Here is a 23,332-nt window from a genome sequence, read left to right on the forward strand (position 1 = left end):
GGGCATTTCCTGGCACCTTAGATTTACTTGTTTACTGGATTCTATTTGTTTACTGGGTTAGATTTCAAGATTGTTCTGTTTTAACCCTAGGCTTCGTATATTAGGTCCAGTATTTATTTCTCTCATGACACATTTAATTTTTATATCCAGTGACATTAAATTGTCCCATATTTAGTGGCATTTGTTATAAGATGGTAAAATGGGTCTGCACTGCACATGGTATGTGGGAATGGATGGTCATTAGTTTCTCGTGACCGAACCATGCTGGTTTGAACGTAGCTTTTTGGCTTTTGGGTGGGTTTTTTTGTTTGTTTTGTTTTTGATTTTGGGTTTTTTTTTTTTTTTTTTAGCCCCAAATGAAAAGTTATGATCTATGTTACATTAAAAATTCAGATACGTAGGTTAATTTTATATAGAAATTTAGCAAATGTTTGTTTTCACCAGTTCTGGAAATGCCAACCCATTAAATAAAAATGGCAGCTTAAATTGGGCAAATTTGTTAAATGCATTAGCGTTCTTCATCTTAGTAATAAGGTTCTCATGCTCTCTCTCTCCTGTTTTTCATTTCCAGTGTTCTATTTAGGTGAGTTTTTGAATTCTGATTTTTTCATTTAAGTTCTCCCTCTCCACTTCATGAATAAGTACCCCAAAGAGAATGTCTCATTGTCTTAGAAACGTCCAGCTCAGGTGCCTATTCAGATGCTCATTGAACACTTGTTTTCCTCAAGCTCTTCATATATAAATGTTTATTTTTCCTTTATCGTTGATGTTTTCCATTTGTTTCAAGTAAGCCTTCTGGAGATGATGACAGTATTATGTTGCAGTCTTTCATTTGCTGTGTGTTATGTAAAGCTTATATTTTATTTTGCTAAACAAAAAAAGAAGATACATTCGTAAATATGTGATGGTTTTATGTTATTCTTCTCATGATTTTATCTCTTCCATCCAGCTAACTATAAAGATAATGTTCATCTATAATGTTTTCCTCCTTTTTTAGGGCCAACATTGCCTAGACAAAATTCTCAACTACCTGCCCAAGTTCAAAATGGCCCATCACAAGAGGAATTGGAAATTCAAAGAAGGTAAATTTTTTATAAGTTGCTCTTTGCAGTTTTTCTTTCTACTGCAGAAGACCTATGAGCATCCTAATATCGAAAGTGGATTATGTCTTGTCAGCTGTTTAAAAGTCACTTAGCAGCATACACAGTACTTTGACTTCAAGGAGTCTTATTTTTATAGCGGTTATATATTGATCTATGGTCATTATGGCTTTCACATAACAAATTTAAGTAGAAAGTCGAAATCTTGTTGGCTGTTCATAGAAGTCATTGATCTTGAGATATTACCCCTGCTTAGTAATGGAATACAAACTCATTCTATTTATGATTAAATTGCTGGTTTGGCGAGGTCAATAATATTATCTCGTTGCTTCAGTTCAGTTTATAAAGAAATACATTGGAAAGCCTAATACAGCCTCATTCAGGTATAGTTGTTCTGAATTAGCAGAGTCTCTGAACTCTAAGTTACCAAATTCATAACAAAATAGTTTTATAAAATTCAGGTACATACAGTAATGAAAATTAAACCAGGTGTCCCATTTTAAAACAAATGAAAATTTTTGGTGATGTTGATATCGCTTTTTATCACTATAGGTCACCTGTTTTATTTTAGAGAGCTGATAACCATGGTATGGATGGAGTCTTCCATTTGATAAGCATTTGTTCCATGCCAAGCCAGCATTTCTTCTTGTGACCTTGGATTTGGATCTCACATTTGAACCGCTCTTCAGATTCTCCATGTTGTTTTGATACATGTGTCATGTTCCCCTGACAGACAGACAGATGGATCTCTACTATGTTCTCTACTGGCTGCTTTGGGGGTGTAACTGCTTAGCTCTTGGGGAAGGCCTCCTGAAATGAATTTTGTTTTTGTCACAGCCTTTTATATTCAGTTCAGTCGCTCCAGAAATAGCCCCCAAATTTGATGAAAATCTATGCAACTCTTTTGAGTGATGCTATTATAACGTGCAAATAAAACTTTTGTAGAAATAAGGGAAGTTTAAGAGATAGAATCTCAGTTCTATATTGAGTGTTTTAAACATACCAGAACAATTCCAAGAGTTAGAAATTATAATATTCTGTTGCCCCTCCCCCACAGAAAAGTGATTAATAACAAAATGATCATGGGGCGCCTGGGTGGCTCAGTCCCGTTGGGCATCTGACTCTTGGTTTCGACTCAGGTTGTGTGATCTCCAGAGTTGTGAGATCAAGCCCTTGGTCACGCTCCACGCTTGGAGCATCTACTCCACCTCTGCCCCTGCCCATCTCCGCATTCTCTCTCTCAAATGAATGGATAAATCTTTAAAAAAAAAGATCATGGTATTATCAGGAATACCATTTGTAGAAAGCTAGGAAGAACCAGGAGAGAACCCAAACATAACAGATAATTTCTGGCATCATGGCTTGGCAAGCAAGGGGCCCCCCGGGGACAGTTGCTGGGTGGGGACAACACAGAACAGAGGTTGGAGCCCGCAGAGGGTGCTGCCAGTGATCCCTCCAATGAGGGATCCACTACACGGATGTCATTCAGAACTAGCAACCTGCAGTTTCAGTAGAAGTAAATATTGAGTGAATTTTTACCTACCGCTGTGAAACTGCTGTGCCCTGTGTCTGATTTGGTCCTGTCCGAGTGCTGGCTGGCCCTGCGGCACTCCCCAGGACTTGAGGCTTGTCTGCCTGTGTGCAGAAGGCTACTGCAGGGCTTGAAAATTGGATGGTGTTTGTATTACTTGTTTAGTTCAAGACTTGAGCTCAGTTGTTTTGAAGAGTGAAATCCAAAATTCTGAAAAATGGATATACATTTTAAAATTATTTTCTGTCCATAGCCACATGGAGTCTTCTTTCTTTTATTTTTAAAATCTTTTAATTTTTAAAACAATTTTAAAGATTTTTTACTTTTTAGTAAACTCTGTATCCAGTGTGGGGCTTGAGCTCATGAGCCTGAGATCAAGAGTCACCTGCTGCACCAACTGAGCCGGCCAGGCGCCCCTCTTCTTTCTTTCAGGGAAACCTATCACATACCACTGTCTTTCTCTGTCGATGTTAATTTTCATCTCTGTCCCTTCTCTCTCCTCCACCCACTTCCTGTTTTACCCGGTGGATCTGTTTTGTGTCTGCTCAAATCTCCTGGAAACGCTGCTTCCAGCATTGACTTGTTTCTGGTTGAGATTTCTGCTCATGCACGTCTGCCTCTTTGCTTTCTTCCTTTCGATCCTTCAGACTCTCTGGCTTCTCGCCTCCTGTCCCATAGGCCCCTCCAGCTTCTTCCATGCACGCGTGCACGAGCTGTCCTCATGCTCCTTCTGTACATGGTCTGCCTCGATAGACTGATGATAGGGTTGCATAGTGTTGTTTCTTCTTATGCTGGCGGCTTCCATATGGACAGCTGTGATCCTGTACCTGAGATCCATGTGGTATTTTCCACGAAATGGAGCCATTCGTGGATCCTTTCGGGAACTGGGTGATAGCAGTGACACGTGCCCTCTTCCCCTCACCTCCCACCCTTCTAATATGCATGTAGACATGAATTTGTGTATCATTTCAGAGGGTCAGAGACCCTCTCAGTTCCACCAGGTGATCTGCTGTGAGAAGTCCTGTCATGGAGCTCATGCATTTGGGTGTCCCACTAATACTGCAGTGTAAACCCGTAGGATTTTATTCTTCGTGTGCATGCTTTTTCTCTTCAGTTTTCCTCCCAAGCTTTCTGTGCAGGAGGCCTGTAATGCTCTTCATTGACCATCCCCGTCCCAGTGTACCTTTTGACTTCTTTCTCTAACAGCCTGTTGGATCTGCTGACACTGTGAGGACTAACAACTCGCCCAGGATTTGTTCTTCTGTGTACCGCTGGTGTTTTCTAGTTGGTTTTCTGGTCCTTAACCCAGACCCCTTTCAGCTATTCCCACTTTATTTCTTTCAGATTAATTCTTCTTAAAGTTGTTTGCACGTGGTACACTCCCATGTGGCACCAGAGGGCGTAAGATGGGGAGAGGTCACCTGCCATGCAGTCATGCCCTTCCCTTCATATCAATCCCCAGAATGAATTTCATGCCTAACCATTTCTACGTTTAGTACTTCTGATGGCTTCTCCCATAGCATGAAAATAATATGTTTCTGTTTCTAGTTCTTGATGGTCATGTGATGGCTGGGGGCTTCTTACCCTCCCCCACCAAGCCTCCGCACTAGGAAGTATGACTTGTCCGCCTCCCTGGCCGGCTTCCATTAGCTGTTCCTTTCAGTTTTGCTGCTGGTTTCTCATTCACACTGAACCTGCCTCTTCACTGGAGCTGTCTCTGTGCTCCTTGCTCTGTGACACCCCTGTCCCGGCACTTCCATCCCACCCCCTGGTTTTCTCACTTCACAGTTTAGAGATTTGCAGTCTTCCTACATCTGTTGTTAACTCTGGCTGTATGTCACAGGTGATATTCCCCCCACCCACCCCTTTCTGGAATCCCTTTAAACCTGTCAACCATGGTAATCTGGGTTTTCAGGAATATGTCACTAACTGAAGTTTTTGGTTTCTGTGGTTTCTTTTTCATCATTTTTTTTTCTTTAGGTCTGTACTTAATGGACCTCTTCCATTTGAAGACTCACACCCATTTAAACATTTCTTCTGTTTTCTCTGCTCTCTTTTTTGTGAACTCCTACTAGTCAATTCTGGTCCTTCTGGATTATTTCATCATGATACTTCTCTTTTCTCATTTTTTTGCTTCTGTATTCTTGGTAATATTTTTAACAGTATAGTCTAGACCAGCACTTTCTAGTAGAAATACAATATGGGCCATATATATAATTTAAATTTTTCTAGTGGCCATATTAGCAAAAGTAAAAAAAAAAGGTGAAATTAATTTTAAAAATACATTTTATTTAACCTAGTCCATTTAAAGTACTGTCATTTCGATATGAAATTTGTATAAAAGTTGCTAAGGTATTTTACATTGTATTTTTCATACTGAGTCTTCAAAATTTGGTGTGTATTTTACACTTACTATGGATTTCTGTCCAGACAGGCCACATGGTAAATGCTGAGGAGCCACATGCGTGGCTCACGGCCACCCAGTGGGGATAACGTAGTAGTAGATTGTCTATCAAAAGATGAACCTTAATTTCCAGGAGTTTTTTGTATTTTGTAATTATTCCCTTTTTGACAGCCTGTTCCAAATTCATGACTATATCTTAAGCCTCTCCTGTTTCTCTTCCTTTGCCTGAATCTTCTCCTTCCTACAGAGTTGGTTTGTTTTACTGGTTTTATTCAAATACCTGGTCATCCTAAGTGGTGTTTCTTTTTAAACAGATGAGATGGCCTGGCCTCAGTCCTTGGCTTGGCTTTCCTCTTGCGTCATGGAAGTGAGGTCTCTGGTCGGCCCATTCCTCCCTGACCCGGAGGGCTTCCAGGAGGTCTGTGGCAGCAGGCGGAGCGTGTGGACTGGCAGGCTCTCCTTTAGGGTATGAGGGTGGGGTCCCACAGGTGCTGAGGAGCCCTGGCTCACCCGAGGCGGCATGTCCAGTTTAGGGAACAGTCTTCTGTGGCAAATGTCACCCCGTCCACTGACCTGAGGCTGGGGAGGAGGGAGTGGTGGATGCCGCTGTTCTTCAGACAAGGTGCGAGGTTCTGAGTCAGCCTGATCATGGCCATGTCACCCTCTGCCGTCCTCTGTGTCCACTGGCCTCACGGGAGGTCTCCCCCAGGTTCCTCTTGTTGCATCCACCACAGCCTCTCTCCGTGTGTGCTGGCTGTGGTTGCCTCCTCTCTGCAGCGCGGCGAGGAGGTGCCGGGCACCGTTTGTTCCCCATGCTTAACGACACAACGGGGCAGGGAGTGGGGTCTGGGCATAAACAGCCTTATTACCCCATTCGACAGTAAACGGTAGACATAGCAGAAGGTGACTAGTGCTCTGGGGGGAGACCCAGCGGAGCAGAAGGGAGTGCGTGTGGCAGAGGGGCAAGGGAAGGCCGGTTATAATTTTAGATAGGCTGGTCAGGTTGGGTCTTACTGAGACACAAGGAAGGAGCCAGCCAAGTAGGTGTCTGGGTCAAGTGCTTTGCATGCAGAGGGAACAGCCAGTGCAGAGGCCTTGGGGCAGGAGAGAGAGAGAGAGAGAGTGTGTGTGTGTGTGTGTGTGTGTGTGTGTGTGTGTGTGTACACGAGGACAAACGAAGAGGCCACGGTGGCCTGGGCAGAGAGAGCAAGAATAGAAGGGGAAGAATGCCGGGAGAGTGTGACGCTAACGGAGAGTCCTATCGTGTGGGAGACCTGGCCAGTGATTGCAGGGAAGGTAGCTTTTGTTCTGAGAGAGGGGGGCCGTGGCATTTTTCATTACTTATTTATTGAGAGAGAGAGAGCGCGCGCACAAGAACAAACAAGCAGAAAGGAGGGTTGGAAAGAGAGAGAGAAGCAGACCCTCTGCTGAGCAGGGAGCCGGATGTGGGGCTCAATCCTAGGACTCTGAGATCATGACGTGAGCCGAAGGCAGATGCTTAACCAACTGAGCCACCCAGGTGCCCCTGAATTTTTTTTTTTTTTTTTAAGAGTTTGTTTCAGAGAGAATGGGGGGAGGGGCAGAGGGAGAGGGAGAATCTCAGGCAGACTCTCTGCAGAGCGTGGACATGGAGCTCAATCCCAGGATCCTGAAATCACGACCTGAGTTGAGATCAAGAGTTGGATGCGCAGCCGGCTCCCCTGAATGGCTTTGATAGAAACTATGTGGCTTACCACAGAAACCGCCAGTCTGGCTGCTCTGTCGACACCAGCCTGCGGAGAAGCACAGATGGAGGCGGTGAGCACAGCCCAGCGGGAAAACCAGGGAGGCTGTGAACGGAAACTAGGCGGCATGTAATGGTGGCTTCCGCCAAGTTACAGAGGTGGTGAGAAGGCAGATTCTGGCACTTTCTGGTGGGCGTGTGTGTGGTATGAAGAGGAGGAGAAGTTGTGGCTTTTAACCTAATAAGCAAGTGGGAAGGATGGAGTTGTGCTTAACTGAGATGCAGAAGACTGAGCGGAGCAGGTTTCATTGGGAGGTACCAGAGGCGAACTTCGAGAACATGAGAGTGAGGTGAGGTTGGACATCCACGTAAAGAGGTTGAATGGGCACTTGGATATACCTTTCTATGGAAACTGAGGAGAGAGGTTTGGCTTACACTCCTCTCTGCTGTTTCTGCTTTCATGACCTTGATGATAGAGTTGGTCTGCTGACGACCCCTTGGTTTTCTACTTCGTCATGAGTTTGTTTATGGACAGATACAACTTTTTGGAATTCCAGTAGAATCTTGGAGTGCAGGGAGACTTGCATATGAGTTGAGACAGTCTTGCTGTGTCGCTTCACCCTCAGCACTCCCGAGGGCCGGCCCTGCTCACATCCAGCTTCACCGTTTGGCCTGATGTTTGAGGATCTGCCCTGCGCGTCTGTCTCCTCTCTCCAGGCTGTCTCACCAGCATTTTCTTCTTCTGACTGCGTTGTTGTCTGTAGACTCTTCTCCAGGTGTACCAGTGGCTTTTCTGAACCCTTACGGCTTCATCACACACTCTCTTATTTTATATTTTACCATGTATTCATACAGCCTCGCCTCGCCTCCACAGCGAACATTCTAGGCTCCTTGAGAGTAGAGACCTGAATAAAGTCTCTGAGAAAAAGCCAAGAAGTTTCTGGTACTGAATTCATGTATCTGTAGGTGTTAGGTATGAGAGGCAGAAAATATATGTGTTTGTACGGCTTGGGGGACTCTTAAATAAGATAATACACCCCACTTTCATGCTGCTTAGACTTTTCTGTTTGTGCTGTTTGGGAGATGCTGGGAGGCCTCCTTGAGGAGATGCGCTTGGAGCCGTGCCTTGAAGAGGAAGAGGAGTAGGAACTTGAGGTCCTCGAAGGGAGGAACATTCCAGGTAGACAGAGCAGATGCGCAGGGGCACGGGGGTGCAGAAAGCCCTGTGATGGAACTGTCGGACAAGTAGGTTGTGTCCAGCTTGTAAAGTGTTTTTCTCCTGAACTTGTCGTGTAATAAAAAGGCACTTTGCTTTTTAACACTTTAGTACTCTCAAATTATGAGAAAGGTATATGCCATTTCCTTTGGCCTACATCCCACAGGATCTGTTTTTGCCTCTGGTAAAACTGTACTTGGAAGAAGGTGTTCACGCACAGGCTTAGCATTGGCCTTCATCTCTGCAGCAGTGTGAGGCTGTGGGACCATCGTCTGCAGCTGAGGAGACATGGTGGCGGTGGGATACACCATGTGGTCTGCTCAGAAGTTGGGTTTCCAATACAAATTCTATTTCCAAAACTTATTTCCTGTGGTTATTTATACAGAAATAAATTTTCTTGTGTTTGGTTTTATTTTCAGAGGCATGGATACAGTACCCTTGACCAACTTTTATTTGGGGACCTTATTAACTTTGGCTCCCTAACTGACTCTTTTCTACACCATTACTGAAAAGGGCAATGAAAATGAAGATTCATTTGCATCTTAATATTCACCTGTAAGATTTGGGTAGTTCTGTTTTAGTATGAAGTTCATGTTATAATAAACTATGTATTTCTTTTAGGTCAGCTGTTGTGAGGGGTATTAGGAATTGATTTTTGAAGGCAGGCAAGTGGTTTGTAGTTGGTGGTCAAACAGTGAGTGATGGGTGGGGAGAGAATGATAGGAGTGATGTGCTTCTCAGGCATATGTATGTTGGGTACACCTAACAAGCTTGTAGGATTTTTGTTCAGAACCATAAATTATTAATGGATTATTTTAATTAATAACTAAGAATTCTTACTCTTTAAGTTGTTTTTTCGAGCCTTCTGAAATAGTTCAAAAAGGAAATTAATTACTAAAGAAAAGTTTAAACAACATTTAGTTTAAACAATATTTAGAATCTGGTTTGTCTAGGAAAGTCAACTGGGCTTTGAAGCCCATCGGTTATGTAACATGACAGATAGGAAATGGCTATCCACTTTCTAATTTCCAAACTAGTGTTGGTGAGGGATGTTATGGATTGAATTGTGTCCCCCAAGGAAGATATGTCCTAATCCCCAGTATCTCAAAATGTGACCCTTTGTGGAGATAGATTAGTTAGTTAAGATGAGGTCATACTGGAGTGGGTGGGCCCTCTTAACCCAGTACGACGTGTCCTGAGAAGAGGAGAAAAATACGGAAACAGGATGGCCCCGTGAAGGCGGAGACCGACATGGGGAGAAGATCCTAGGCTGGAGGTAGAGACTCCAGTGATGGATCTGGAAGCCAAGCAACAGCGAGAAATAGCAGCCATCACCAGAAGCTGGAGAGAGGAGTGGGGCAGGCTCTACCTCAAGAGGCTTCATCATTCTCTTGGAGAGTTTGGGGTGAAGCAGGGATAGTGTAAAGAAAAAGAATCAGTGAAAAAAATAGTGATTTTAAACACCAGAACAAGGAAGAATTGCTCTGAAAAGTAAATGTGACCAGCCATGAATAATGTAAGTGACTGATGAGGGTATCCAAAGTGACAGTGTGGTTTGGTTGGAAGAATGAGGAGAGGGAGGTTTTGCGGGTTGGAGGGGTGGGTATGCGCTCCTTTGTGCGGGAGAACGGCAGTCTGGGGGCTAAGAAGGAGCCACTCTGAGCACACCATGGTGTTTAGAAACACAAGTTCAGTACCAGATTGAAAATAGTTGCTTCTGGAGAGAGAAATCAGGAGCAGGCAGGGTCCCTCCCCAGGGAAGGGATTCTTGTTTTGTTACAAACTTTGTCATCCTGCTGTGCGTGTATGTTTTTTTTTTTAAAGATTTTATTCATTCATTGGACAGAGAGAGAGATCACAAGTAGGCAGAGAGGCAGGCAGAGAGAGAGGAGGAAGCAGGCTCCCCGCTGAGCAGAGAGCCCGATGCGGGGCTCGATCCCAGCACCCCGGGATCATGTTTGAGCCAAAGGCAGAGGCTCAACCCACTGAGCCACCCAGGCGCCCCATCTGTGCGTGTATTTTATACATTTCATTATTTTACTTCTGTGAGGGTGAGTTCAAGTTGACGAAACAAATGTTGACTTTGGATGTTAATCAGTCCCGTACCTTTCCTGTCGTCCCATGATGTTAGTATGGTTTAGTTTTCTACTCATTTTTGTTTCATTTGTTAATATCAGCTTTTGGTGTCTACTCATATTACTAATATTTGGCTTCTTCGATAGTGATGAAAAACGTATTTAAGAAACATGACTCAGTCCTGTGTTTAGTCTCAGCATAGAACTCAATTTAGTTAATGTCTATAAATAGTTAGCAGATCAGCACGGCTACCTGAAAGTTATAAAAGGGGACTGGTTGTCCCAGCACCAGGCAGTGGGCAGCAATGAGGGTGTACAGCCCCCCAGTCGGCCTTCACAGGCAGGATGGTCCAAGAGTCGACCGACTCCTCCTGTAAGTACGGCCCGCAGAGTGATGTCTTGATGGTCTTGTTTTGTTTTGTCCGCTTTCCATTGGTTTGCTAAGAGAGAAGTGAGATATCCATATGATGTGATCAGAACGTAGTCATGTAATTTTTTCTTTCTGACAAATGTCAAGAACATTGTAGTGTTACTAAATGTTATCAACTCAGGTTGTTTGCCAGATCTGCTCTCCTCTACTTCATTGTGTCAAAGTTTAAATGTTCTTGACCTAACACTCTTCTGCATAGGTAAGGCCGTATTAAATTTAGTTTTAAACTTTTATTATATTTTGCTTGCTTTAAAAAAAAAGTATTTGAGTCAACATAAATTAAAACTGTGTCTGAATATATTTAAGAAAAAGCTTTTAACTTCATCCTTGGCTAGTTCTTTGGGAATCTCTTTACATTTGGGGATGGCTCTTTTGAGGAAATAGGTATTTTGGTGGTGGGAGGAACGATTTCTGATGATTTTTTAAATGCTCTTGGTGGCTATAATATTGGTCATTTGCCCTATAATTGTCTTTGAAAAATTGTATATTTTCTCAGAAACTTCCAAGTTGATGTAAAACGCATATCCTAGCTTAAGAGTTAGTCTGGCAGAATTCTTGCATAGTTCAGAATTCAAGCCTTTGTATTGTGAGGAAGTCTTCTGGTGGTTGTAACAGTGAGTAAAGAACGGTTGTAGATGTAGCTCTGGGAAGAAGAGTCACGTGTGTTCCCTGTCTGTGAGTCGGCAGTGATGCTTCTAAGCGAAGCAAGATTTATAAACTTGGAAACTGTCCCCTTAAAAAGATAATATAGATGTCCTGCTTTAGAGGTCGAAACATGAATGTCAGGTTTATATATCATCCATTTAAGGTGGGGATTATTCATGCTGCTAAAGATTTGTAAGTCTGAGATTTTCTTTCTGACACACCACTTTGGGAAATATATTTAGATGTGCATCCCTTCAGGGAGCAGGCTAAAAATTACCGGGGAGTTTCATCACCTCCTTTTTTTCCCCCTTCAAATTAAGAAAATCTCTTGCAGCTCTATGAATTGCCTCTTCCACTCACTACCCATGAGCTTGGGGAATCTCTCTGGCACCATACTCCTTTCCTATATCAGTAGACGTTCTTGATCTTGAAAGACTGAAAACCCTTGAATAAATACGACGTTCTGACGTGTGGAATAATCTTCCTAAATCAGGAATCCTGGCTGTAAATGCCGTCATGCAGTAATTCTTTGAGATCTGGCTTCCTATGTGTGGCTTGAGTTTATTTTTGTGATAAAAGCATGTGTGGCTTAGAGAAGTGGCCGTGTCCTGTGAGGTAAAAAGAACAAAACAACACAACAAACCAAACCAAAGAATGTCAGTAGGAAATGCAGCATGGGGCACCGGGCTGGCTCAGTTGGAAGAACTTGTGACTTTTGATCCTCAGGGGCCTGAGCTCCGGCCCCACATTGGGTGTGGGGATGACTTAAAATAAATAAAGAAGAGAAATGTAGTGTAGTCTTAGGATACTGTTCGGTGTAGCTGTATTAATAACATAGATTCTGAATATCGATTTCACCAGGAAGGTGTGTTCTCCTGTGATTGTGCTGGGGGAGGCTTGGGTGTGGTGAGGGAGCTACAGGAGTTACCTGTAGGCAGTGTCTGAAGTTCAAAGAAATGTCCCAAAAGAATTGACAGTAATTGGAAATGGGTGGGAAGGTTGGAACAATGAACTGTTAGTTTTTGTTAATAAGCTTTATGTACCTGTATTGTGTTGAAAAGAATAAAATGAAAGAGATGGCATGGGAACAGAAAAGGGCCTAGGAACTTGTGTCATTTTGTCCTAGATTTCTTGGGGAGCTGCCGCACTCTGAAGCTAAACAGTTTCCCTCAGCTTCTGTACACAGGTGCGTTGTAATTAGAATAGCACGGGTGTGTCTTTCCCTTCTGGACCCAGTAGCTTGCTTAGAGTATCACATGTATAGTGTGTGCTCCTATTTTTTGACACATATGGTGTGTTTTAAATGTAAGTCCTAGCTGAGTTCATTTATTTAGAGGTCATTAGAAAAAGAACCAACTCTTCTCTCATTTATTATTGAGAACATCCTTGTGAATATCCTGAATTTTTTGCCTTCACCAATATTGTTGTTACCCCTCCGAAACTGTGGCAGCCAGTGCTCTGTCCGCCAGGATCACGAAGTCAGTACCGTACCCTAAAGGTCTGCCTTAGAATTTTGTGGCCAGTGTCTGACGCAGCGACTGCTCACACAGAGCGCCACCATTGGGCTCCAACCCCCCCCCCCCCCCGCCCACACACACATCATGCAGGTACTGTTAAGTACAGGGATAGGCCCAGAGAGAGCCTCTCCGCTTTTCTGAGACAAGTGGGATTGGCTCACTTGTCAAGTAGCCTCTTTCCTTTTTATAGTTAGTTTAGGAAACATGAAGGGGAGAGATTTCTGGAGAAAAAGTGGTTTCCTGGTAGTGCTGGGAGGGACAAAGGCTGGCATCCACAGTCTGTCACTTAGCTGTGCCTCTCCTAGGAACCCTGCGGTGTATTAGCCAGTCCAAGAGAAGTCCACATGTGAAATTCCCCATTGTAGCTCACATTTATTGAGTGTTTTTATGCCCCAGGAACTTTTTAAAGAGCTTCATTTAATCGTACCTACAATGCTATGAAATACATATAAGATGGGGCTATTTTTTATTTTGGGGAGAGTTAACTTTTATACCAAGACTATTGTTGAGGTTGGGTTGGATACATGGAGACATTTGCTTGCTCTTTTACCTATACGTGTGGAAGTTGAAACTAAACTGTATGTTTCAGAGCCATATACATTGGGCCTCACGTTTTAGCATCAGTTCTAGAAGTGAAGGAGTGAAGTCCTAGAGTGAAAGGAGATTTTTAATTTAATTGCACAAATACTGAGACATTCCGTACATTCTTAGACAAGGAGATTAAGATACATGAATGTTTTTCTCATTGATCTTCAAATTTAATAAAGCATTAATAGAATTGAGAAGGCTAGGTCTTGGTGGAAGGTGTAAATTTAACAAAGGATTCCAAAATGTACCCAGAAGAAGCTGAGTGTCTGAAAATCACCTAGAAAAACTCAAAAAGGAGTGATAAGGATGGTTGCACCCTACTAGGTGTTTATCTCAGATGTCAGAGTATCAAGGAACTGGTGCCATACCAAACAGATCCACCAACAGAACACGCTGGAATTTCAGAAACAGTGAAGACACATGAAGTTGGCATCCCAAATCAGGACCACAAGCAACTAAATGGTGCTGTGATGTAGCTCAGTATTTATTACACATCCCAAACCCAAGATGAATTTCATAGAACTAAGAGTTTTGTTGTAAAAACGTGTAATTATATAACCTTGTGAGAAGGGGCCAAGAAAGATCGCAAAGGCAGATCACATAAAGGAATACCAGCATTAGACTCTCGGTGGAAAAGTTACAAGCCAGATCACGACTTTAACAAAGTTAACACATGGTAGTTTTAAATGAAACTTTAAAAATCAAAGGCATCTAAAAAGCAATAATAACAGTTGAAAATACATACGACCAGCGTTTGTGACAAAGGGTTATTATCACCTTTAATAGAGAAAGGAGCTATTCACACGAGCATGGAATCTGAACTCTCCCGGGAGCAAGCCAGTCAGAGCGCATCCAGCCGTGGGTCAGATGCTGCGCTCTGAAAGGGCAGAGTGTGGGCTGTCCGAGGGAGCAAGCCTCTTGGCCGCCGGTAAAAACGGTGATGGTGTTCAGTGTTGGAGAGGAGAAAGGGAGCTCTCATCTCTCGGGCTGCTTGTGGGCCCAGTCACCATTCCCAAACACAGTTTGGAGCCATGTATCCAAATCTTGAGACACGGTGCCATTTCAGCCCTAGCCAACCTGCTGGTGGCGGTCCTTCCAAAGCCGTAGGGACAAGGCACAAAAGTAAAAGAAGCCAACTGCCGCGGAGCTACGGCTGCAGCCAGCCATTGTGTTTGCTGAAGGGATGTGTTCCTTGTACAGTGAGCATTCGGTAGCAGGAGTTCATTTATTTGTAGTACTTCATTCGTGAACAGTGCAGACTAGAGTGAGACGCTGGTGTCGTGTGTGGCTGATCAGGCCAAGTCGTTTTCCTGTCTGGAACGCTGGCTGTTTGACGGGTCCCATTTCTTCACTGGTGGGCGTTGGCTGATCGGAGGCTCCACTTGGTATCTGCCCCAGAACTAAGGCGCGCAGAGCTTCAGCTGGATGAGTGGGTGCTGTCAGTGAGGAGTAGCCATTGTTGCATATTTCTGATTGTTAAAATTTTTACATTTCAGACAGCTGCAAGAGCAGCAGCGACAAAAGGAGCTGGAGCGCGAGCGTGTGGAGCGGGCGGAGCGCGAGCGGCTGGAGCAGGAGCAGCTGGAGCGGGAGCAGCGGGAGCGAGAGCGGCAGGATCGGCTGGAGCGGGAGCGGCTGGAGCGGATCGACCGCGAGCGAGAGCAGCGGGAGCGCCAGGAGCGCCAGGAGCAGCGGGAGCGCCAGGAGCAGCGGGAGCGTGAGCGGGAGCAGCGGGAGCGGCAGGAGCAGCTGGAGCGCGAGCAGCTGGAGTGGGAGCGTGAGCGCAGGCTGTCGGCCGCCGGTAAGAAGTGCATGCCGGGCTCTGCCTTGGGGGTGCGGGGTGCACCAGGTATGGGGCGCTGGGTGCGGGGAGGGTGGACAGGGCAAAATATGCAGCACTTGCCACTTTACCACTTTCTTAGTCCTCTCTGTATGGCACTTATTGCTTGGAGACTTAGGAAAGCTCTTTGTAGTCCGGCTTTCTGTAAAGTGCAAGTGTGTTTTTCATGGGAAACATTTTATGTTGCGTGAACTAGGAATCTCTTTCCCTTTTGAGGTTGCCTCAACTGTCCTGAATCCTATAGGATTCAAGAAATGTGCTTGATGGCACTTAGACTTGTCGAAGGAGGAAAATACCCTCTCTAAAACTGATGAAGTAGTTTACGGATGTCCTGGTATTGCAAAATTTTAGTGAAAATGTCTAAATCCAATGGAGTTTATTGAAAGACGTAAGGGTTAAGAGAAAAGTGAAAATTTGAGTCAGTCATTAAAATTGACATTTATTGGAATAGGATTTCAGAATGATCTTTCTATTCCATATGGCCTGTATCAAAGGTCTCACTGTGGGTCCCAGTGTGGTTGGTTGGTTTGTTGTTTGCAATATTTGTTTTTAACTGCCTAGTTATTTTCTGGGGTGATAGCCGACAAAACAACACTTATCCACAAATAAGCATTGAATAGGGGGTTTCTAGCCCTTTGTAAAACTTTTTGCCAATTGCGCTATTTGTTGTTCTTGAAAGACCAGCAGATGTATTCTTCTGTTTGTGGTCCTGTAATTTTAATGTCCTTTTAGTGGGCTAAACAATGAGAATTAAGATAGTCTTGTTCTTGCAAGGGATAAGCTTAAGCAATTTATCAGTATACTTATCAGCTAAATAGAAAACAGATTTCTTCCTCCTCTGGGTTTCAAAATGCACGAACGAGTTCACACGTTCTCGGGTGAGATCAGTTCTTGCACACGTGCTTAGTTCTTGGGTACTAACTGTGGTCTACATTTGTACATTTTGTCTGAATGCTGGTTTTGTGGCTTTACTAGCTCCCTTTTTCTCTCTCCTTTTTTATCCTGTCCTTGCTGCTGCTTCCCACCTTCTGTGCAGCTCCATCCTCCGACAGCTCCCTGTATAACGCGCCACTTCCTGAGTATGCCAGTTGCCAGCCTCCTTCGGCACCTCCTCCATCCTATGCTAAAGTCATCTCAGCTCCGGTGTCGGAGGCCACTCCCGACTATGCTGTAGTGACCGCTTTGCCACCTACTTCCACACCCCCTACACCACCACTTCGACACTCAGCGACACGTTTTGCAGCATCTGTAGGTTCAGCCTTCCACCCTGTTCTTCCCCATTACGCTACAGTTCCTCGTCCTCTGAACAAAAACTCTCGGCCTTCTTCTCCTGTGAACACACCCTCCTCTCAGCCTTCAGCTGCGAAGCCCTGTGCCTGGTCTACTTCCACTGTTTCGCCCCTCCCTCCATCTCCTCCAGTAATGATTAGCAGCCCCCCAGGCAAAGCGACTGGGCCCAGGCCTGTCCTCCCTGTTTGTGTTTCTTCTCCTGTGCCCCCAATGCCTCCATCACCAACAGCACCCAATGGGCCGCTTGACTCTGTCCCATGTCCAGTGTCTCCGCCGCCTACCTCAGGGCCAGCAGCGCCGCCGCCGCCGCCTCCGCTGCCTTCCCTCGCACCGCGCTCACACTGTGGATCTCAAGCCTCTCCTCCTCCAAGCACCCCTCTTGCCTCAACTCCCTCATCCAAGCCTAGTGTTCTCCCTTCTCCCTCTGCAGCTGCCCCTGCCTCTGCGGAGACTCCTCTAAACTCTGTGCTGGGGGACTCCTCTGCTTCTGAGCCAGGCTTGCAGGCAGCCTCTCAGCCGGCCGAGACTCCAGCCCAACAGGGTAAGGCTTCCGTTTTTGCTGCTGACAACGCGTCCTGGAAACGTGGTGTCAGCAGATGTCACTGCCTCGAAGCGTGGGGAGGTGGGGTGGGTTGGAGAGGCGAGCAGCCCTGTGTCACTGTGCCCGACTTTCTGAAATTTAAACAAGTAGCAGAGGAGTGAGGCTCCTTCTGCTGGGTTAAGTGCAGCCGGAGGATCCGCGTGAGGAGTGTCCGAACTGACTGGGGTCTGGTGTCTCCCGCAGCGTTGTAGCTGGAGGGGTATTCCGTGTTTGAGGGCCTCCGCGGCACATCCCTTGTAAACCCCACTAGGAAAACGTTACTTGACACATTTAGCTACACGGTAAATACATGACCTAACCTGTCTTCCTCTAATTTGTGGGAAATTGAGAGATTCTGTTTGGTTCCCAACTGAATTCAGGACGTGTGTGATCCTGGAGTCTCCTGAACAGTTCCGATTCTTGGGCCCTGTTTCATGTTGGCCTCTCCTGTATTGGGCTTCCCACATTAGACTAGGTACACTTGGAATCCTAAGGAGCAGCCTGAACACTGCACAAGGGGTGGGGGGAGTATGGCAGGCATGATGTGTGCCCCAGCCGATTCCATGCTATAGAATTACAGGAAGTCGTGGCCTGAAGGGACAGGAAGAGAAAAAGCATCTTCCGCAGTTATCCCTCCCACCCTCTCCACTTGCCCCAACTTGCCGTCATGGTAACAGGAGAGGGAGGACGTGGTCTTCTAAGTTTAGATTATTTGTAAGGAGAGAGGGACCTGGTTCCGTAAGTGAATAAGGAGATGCTTGGCAACCCTTTTTTTTCTTTTTGTTTCTTTTTTTTTTTTTTTAAAGATTTTATTTATTTATTTCACAGACAGAGATCACAAGTAGGCAGAGAGGCAGGCAGGGAGAGAGGAGGAAGCAGGCTCCCTGCTGAGCAGAGAGCCCGATTCTTGGGGCTTGATCCCAGGACCCTGGGATCATGACCTGAGCTGAAGGCAGAGGCTTTAACCCACTGAGCCACCCAGGCGCCCCACCTTTTTTGCAGTGATAGGATTTAGCAGGATTTACAGGAAGGAACGTGACAACTAATTTGTACATAGAACCAGGATTATAGCCTAGATTTAAATATCCTTTAAAAAATCTTTATTCTTAAGTAATAAGACTTGTTATTGCTGTGTGTGTAAATATGTTTTCCTTGTGGACGCATCAGTTATGCTTAAACACTGAGTCGGAATTCTAGTGCATGCGGACTTGTGTCCCACGACAGTAATGCCAGACAGGGAGGCACCGTGAGCCTGACAAGGTCACGTGTGACCCACCTGCTGAGCCCTTACAGCCCATAGTCCAAGGGAGAGAAGCAGTCTTTTGCTCTGTGTTCCTCTAAGAGCTGCTGCTGTTTACAGTTAAAAAAAAAAAATTACCACCCCATGTGCGAATAGCATCTTATTTGTCCTAAAATACCCCTTTAAATTTGGTCTTCTGATACTGAATAAGTTCTCGTTCACTTCTGTGATTTTTACAAGGTTTGGAGACATTTCTCTCTTACCTGTCTTCTAGACTAGGAGGAGCTTCAAATTCTGTATCATTTAATTTAATTATTTCTGGCCGTTACTTTCAGGTTGTATTTGTTCTGGTAGATCCCTTCACTTCAGTGACTCTGTACACATGGCATTTGAAGGCAGAACGTTTTTAAGATGCTGAACTGGGGACCCCCCCCCCCCCCGCCTGTCCTGTTCTCAGTCCAGCCACTGTGGCCATCTGTCAGAGCATAAATGCAGGTCTTCACAGGTGTAGGCTCCAGGTCTCAACAGTGACAGGTTCACACAGACTCTTGGGGGTCTGTTATTTCCATCCGTCCTAACTGCAGTCCTCCGCACAGGCTTGCTTCTTCAGGGTGCTGCCTCCATCACAGATTTTAGAAGCACTTCCCCAACCCTGGGAACCCCAGAGGTGGAGCTGGGTGACTGTCACACAGTTCTGTTAATAAAGCTCTAACGTTAAAGTAAGACCTCACATACTTGGCTTTGCATTTTAGTATCTTTTTAACACTGATCTAGACTTTAAACGTTATTTTAAATACAATTCCCGAATAGGCAGGAAATGTTTGAGGCATCCCACATCCCTGTCCACGAGGTCGCCCCGAGCGAGCGGCTCTGTTGTTGACGGTCTTATTTAACATCTCTTTCACTCAGGCCTTGTCTTGGGACCACCAGCACCTCCGCCCCCCCCACCACTCCCTCCGGGGCCGGTGCCGGCTCCAGCAGTGCTGCACCCCCACCCGGGGCCTCCGCCTCCACCTCCACTCCCTGCTGCAGGGCCTCCACCCCCGCCCCCGCCGCCCCCTCTTCCTAATCAAGCACCCCCGCCTCCTCCTCCGCCTCCTGCTCCCCCACTCCCTGCATCTGGATTTTTTGCCGGATCTGCGTCTGAAGACAATCGCCCTTTGACTGGACTTGCGGCTGCCATCGCCGGAGCGAAACTGAGGAAAGTGTCCCGGGTAAATGCATCTTCCCATCTCTGTGCTGTCTGCTTGTGCCTCTTCCTCCTTGGTGACTGGGGTAGCCTATTTACTGCCTTCTCCTTTCATGAACCCAGTGTTACTTCACTGATTAAAAAATTCGAGCTAATTTACATTTACAGAAAAGTCAGGAGAATGCAGCTTCTGTAAACCCACTGCCCAGTCTCACCACTTCACATTTTGTCATATTTGCTTAATTATTCTCTGTGCATGGGTTTCCTTCTGTGGGACACACACACTCTCCCTTTTTTGTCTGAACTGAGAGTGAGTCAGACACATTGCACCCCCATTTCCCTAAACGCTGGAGTGTGTGGTCTGTGGGAACAGGTACGTTGACCTCCATGCCCACTGGAGAGTGCTTAGGAATGGGGGGTTTAGTTGATGGACTCTTCTAATCTGCAAGTGTATTCAAATGTCATGTATTGTCCAACAGTGTCCTTTAGGGCACTTTTCTTTTCTAGCCCGAGATCAGTTGGTACATTTAGCTGTGAGGTCCCGAGTTTGCCAAAAAATCGGGGACAATTCCTCACAGTTTCATACATGAGGTTGACTTGGGCGAGGTCTACAGAGCTGACTCTGGAGCCTGCCCTTCAGTTTGGTTTCCCCAATAGTTTCTTCAAGATTGCATTTGGATTATGCATGTTTTGGCAGATTACACATTTTTTTTGCCACAACAGTGACGTGTCCTCAGTGTAGGGAACGGGGAGACGTGATAATGTTTTATCCCATTATTGTTGGTGTAAACTGGGATGAAACTTCCACTGATTAATAGAATGTTAGTATCAGTCATGCCACAGGTTCTTAGAAAGATTTAAAAAATAATATCTGGATGTTTGTATTGAAATTAAGGTCCTAAACACAGTCTGTATTCTCATTAAGATGGAGGATGGCTCTTTCCCAAGCGGAGGGACTACCGTCGGTGTGAACGCGGCCTCCTTGAAGTCGGACACGGGCCGTGGGAATGGACCCCTTCCTTTAGGAGGCAGTGGGTTGATGGAAGAGATGAGCGCCCTGCTGGCCAGGAGGTGAGTGAGCAACCGTGTAAATGCGTTCAGGACCGAGAGGGCTGTGTTCGTTGAGGCCAAGTGCAGTGTAACTAGATGTGGCTCTTCCCTTTCCGAGTAGTTCTTACACTAAGATGAATTTTTAAAAATCGGATATCCCTTCTCTCTAGGAGAAGAATTGCTGAAAAGGGATCAACAGTAGAAACAGAACAAAAAGAGGACAAAAACGTAAGTAATAAGGAGAGTCGACCACAACTGAAAATGGGAAAGCCAGGCGTAGCTCTTTAGGAGAGCAAAGTCCAAGATTAGCTGGACGTTCAGTTTCTTATGTCAGCTCTGCACATGTTACGGACGGCTGTCTCGAGCCCGGTGTGTCACGTTTTCAGAGCATTCCTGTGAGATGGGCCAGGGTGGGGCCGCAGTGGGGGGAGCACGGCGCTCAGCTGGGAGCGAGTGCCGCATCTTCACTCGGCATTCGGAGTCTCTTCGGGTCTCTCTTTCCTCGAGTTGAAAAGGAAAGAATTAGACTGATCCGCTGGGAGCCCCGTGGTTATTAGCTGTGCCCCCGCCCCGAGTCCACTCTGTGTGCCCCTGTCGGACACGCCGCACTGTTGCTTCCCTGCCACCTTTGGGCTCCGGTGCCCTGACTCCTGTCTCGGTAGCAGTGCCCGGGGCCGGACAGGGGCTGTGGAAGACAGAGGCGGCAGGTCTGGGCTTCGATGGAAGGCAGAGGGGGCTGATGAAGGGCACGGCAGGCAACGTAGCAGGTGTGTTAGGTGTGGACGAGTGTGAGCCTCTGAGTCTCTGCTCCAGGTTTCTGGTAGGCTCCGTGTGATTAATAAGTGTTCCTATCTGTTTAGGAAGAGTCAGAGCCTGTAACTTCTAAGGCCTCGTCGACAAGTACACCCGGTAAGTTCAGGAGCTCTATTTTAACCTTTATGAACCTCAAAATACTAATACTCTTCAACTGGAAATGCCCTATTTACCCATGTTGGAGCCAAGTGCCTGCCTGGTGATGGAAATGTTGTTTTTCGTTCATCCTTAAAAGCAGCGACTTGCTTGTCCTCTGCCTTCGTGATTTGAAAAGATCCGTCAAAACCCAAAGATCAGAATCTGATGATTCTGTCTTCAAAAATCATAATTTTTACACATTCCATGTGTATAGCTGTTGATGATTTAAGGTGATTCACTAGAGCATGGAGACATACATGATTAGATGAAAGGGAAGGACTTTTAATCCCGGAATTTTAAAGGTGGAGTTGTGGTGAGCACGCAGTTAGCACTGATGTCCATTTCAGAACATTCTCAGATGGAGAGCGCTGTCCTTTTGACCATGCCTTTGGGTAATACTGATAATCGGGGAACTAAGACTTCTCATTTTTAAGGAAAAAAGAGGCTTCATTACAGCTTTGGGGAAGTGGTGTTGAACTCCGTGAGGTTTCTGATGTCAAGGACTCTAGGTTGCGAGGCTGTTCCGTAGAATACGAACAAACTACCTGCCCTTGGAGGCACCTGACCGGTGCGGGGTCGGTGACGAGGACGGGAGGGGCCGTTCCCTGTGTTCGGCCAAAGCGAAGAGCAGATCTACCTGTTCAGCTTTTTATCTAATTTAAAATAAAGTGATGTGAATAAATTTGGTAATTTCAATGAGTTAACATCTATAATGGCCTTGATTTTATAGGGAAATATCCACGTTAATTCCTACCCATTTTCGGTTGGAGACTGTCGGGGACCTTTGGAATTCCATTGTTTAGAAATTCTTAAAAAAAAAAAAAAAAAAAAAAAAAAAGAAAAAAAATTCTTAAAAAAAAAAAAAAAAGTCTGTTTGTGTGATTGCGACCCATTTGTCAGAAAGAAAAAAAGAATCTCACATTCTCCTTATTGAATGGTGATTATTCAATATTTTGAAGGCTGTACTGTGGTAAATATTGTGACTTTTTCCTAAATAGGACTCAGCTCAGTTTGTTAATGTTACTTCCATTAAAAATTTTCTGGTTTGGGATGCCTGGGTGGCTCAGTGGGTTAAGCCGCTGCCTTCGGCTCAGGTCATGATCCCAGCATCCTGGGATCGAGTCCCACATCGGACTCCTTGCTCAGCAGGGAGCCTGCTTCTCCCTCTGCCTCTGCCTGCCACTGTATCTGCTTGTGCTCACTCTCCCTCTCTCTCTCTCTCTGACAAATAAATAAATAAAATCTTTAAAAAAAAATTTTTTTCTGGTTTATGAACTACTTACTGTAATAGCTTTATCTTTCTTCCAGAAGCCAAAATTAACATAGATGTTTTTACTAAGAACACAAAAACTGTAGAACTCCACTGTAAGAGTCACAGAACCATGTACAATTTAAGAACTATGAATCTGCCCCACCCTGCCAGAGGGGATGACCATATTTTTATAGAGATTTGCTCATAATTTCACTCTTACGCTCCCTAATGCTTACCCGGGCCCCAAGCTGAGACATCCGTCTCTGATAGGGAGCCCTGCTCTGCTAGAGAGGTGGTGTGCCTCCTGGTTGTAGGCCTCCGCTGTCGGAGATTCACGGCCTGCGGCTCTCCCTGGGGGCTCGTCACACTTGCTTATTAATATCTTCTCATCTACAAATTAGGATCCTTAATAGATTTTAATTAAAGTTCAGAATTGTAACTAAAAACTTTTCATCTGTACAAAAGCATATTTAAGGTTACTTAGTATTTTGTTATTTTTTTTTTGCAATAAATTACTCGGAGCATGTAGGGCACTTCATAACTTATGTTCCTTATTTTTAAAGAACCAACAAGAAAACCTTGGGAAAGAACAAATACAATGAATGGCAGCAAGTCACCTGTTATCTCCAGGTATGTCTACTTTCTGACTTTTATGCTACACATGTATCTAAAAGAAATTAACCTCTCCGGACTCTAGTGGTGGATTTGAAA

General features: G+C 45.2%; 1 protein-coding gene across 2 annotated transcripts in view; it reads left to right on the forward strand.

The window, feature by feature from the left end:
• Positions 1–23,332, forward strand: part of LOC111150887 (ENAH, actin regulator) — a 132,569-nt gene that overhangs the window by 96,777 nt on the left and 12,460 nt on the right. For both annotated transcript variants that reach the window (XM_022508567.1, XM_022508568.1), the window contains exons 4-11: positions 998–1,082; positions 14,726–15,030; positions 16,790–16,900; positions 19,089–19,393; positions 20,294–20,439; positions 20,589–20,646; positions 21,279–21,327; positions 23,185–23,251. In XM_022508567.1, the coding sequence (XP_022364275.1) occupies positions 998–1,082; positions 14,726–15,030; positions 16,790–16,900; positions 19,089–19,393; positions 20,294–20,439; positions 20,589–20,646; positions 21,279–21,327; positions 23,185–23,251 (1,126 nt within the window). The remainder of the gene's footprint in view (positions 1–997; positions 1,083–14,725; positions 15,031–16,789; positions 16,901–19,088; positions 19,394–20,293; positions 20,440–20,588; positions 20,647–21,278; positions 21,328–23,184; positions 23,252–23,332) is intronic.

The sequence above is a fragment of the Enhydra lutris genome, unplaced genomic scaffold, assembly GCF_002288905.1.
Source record: "Enhydra lutris kenyoni isolate GAN:26980312 unplaced genomic scaffold, ASM228890v2 scaffoldscaffold24, whole genome shotgun sequence".
Taxonomy (NCBI): domain Eukaryota; kingdom Metazoa; phylum Chordata; class Mammalia; order Carnivora; family Mustelidae; genus Enhydra; species Enhydra lutris.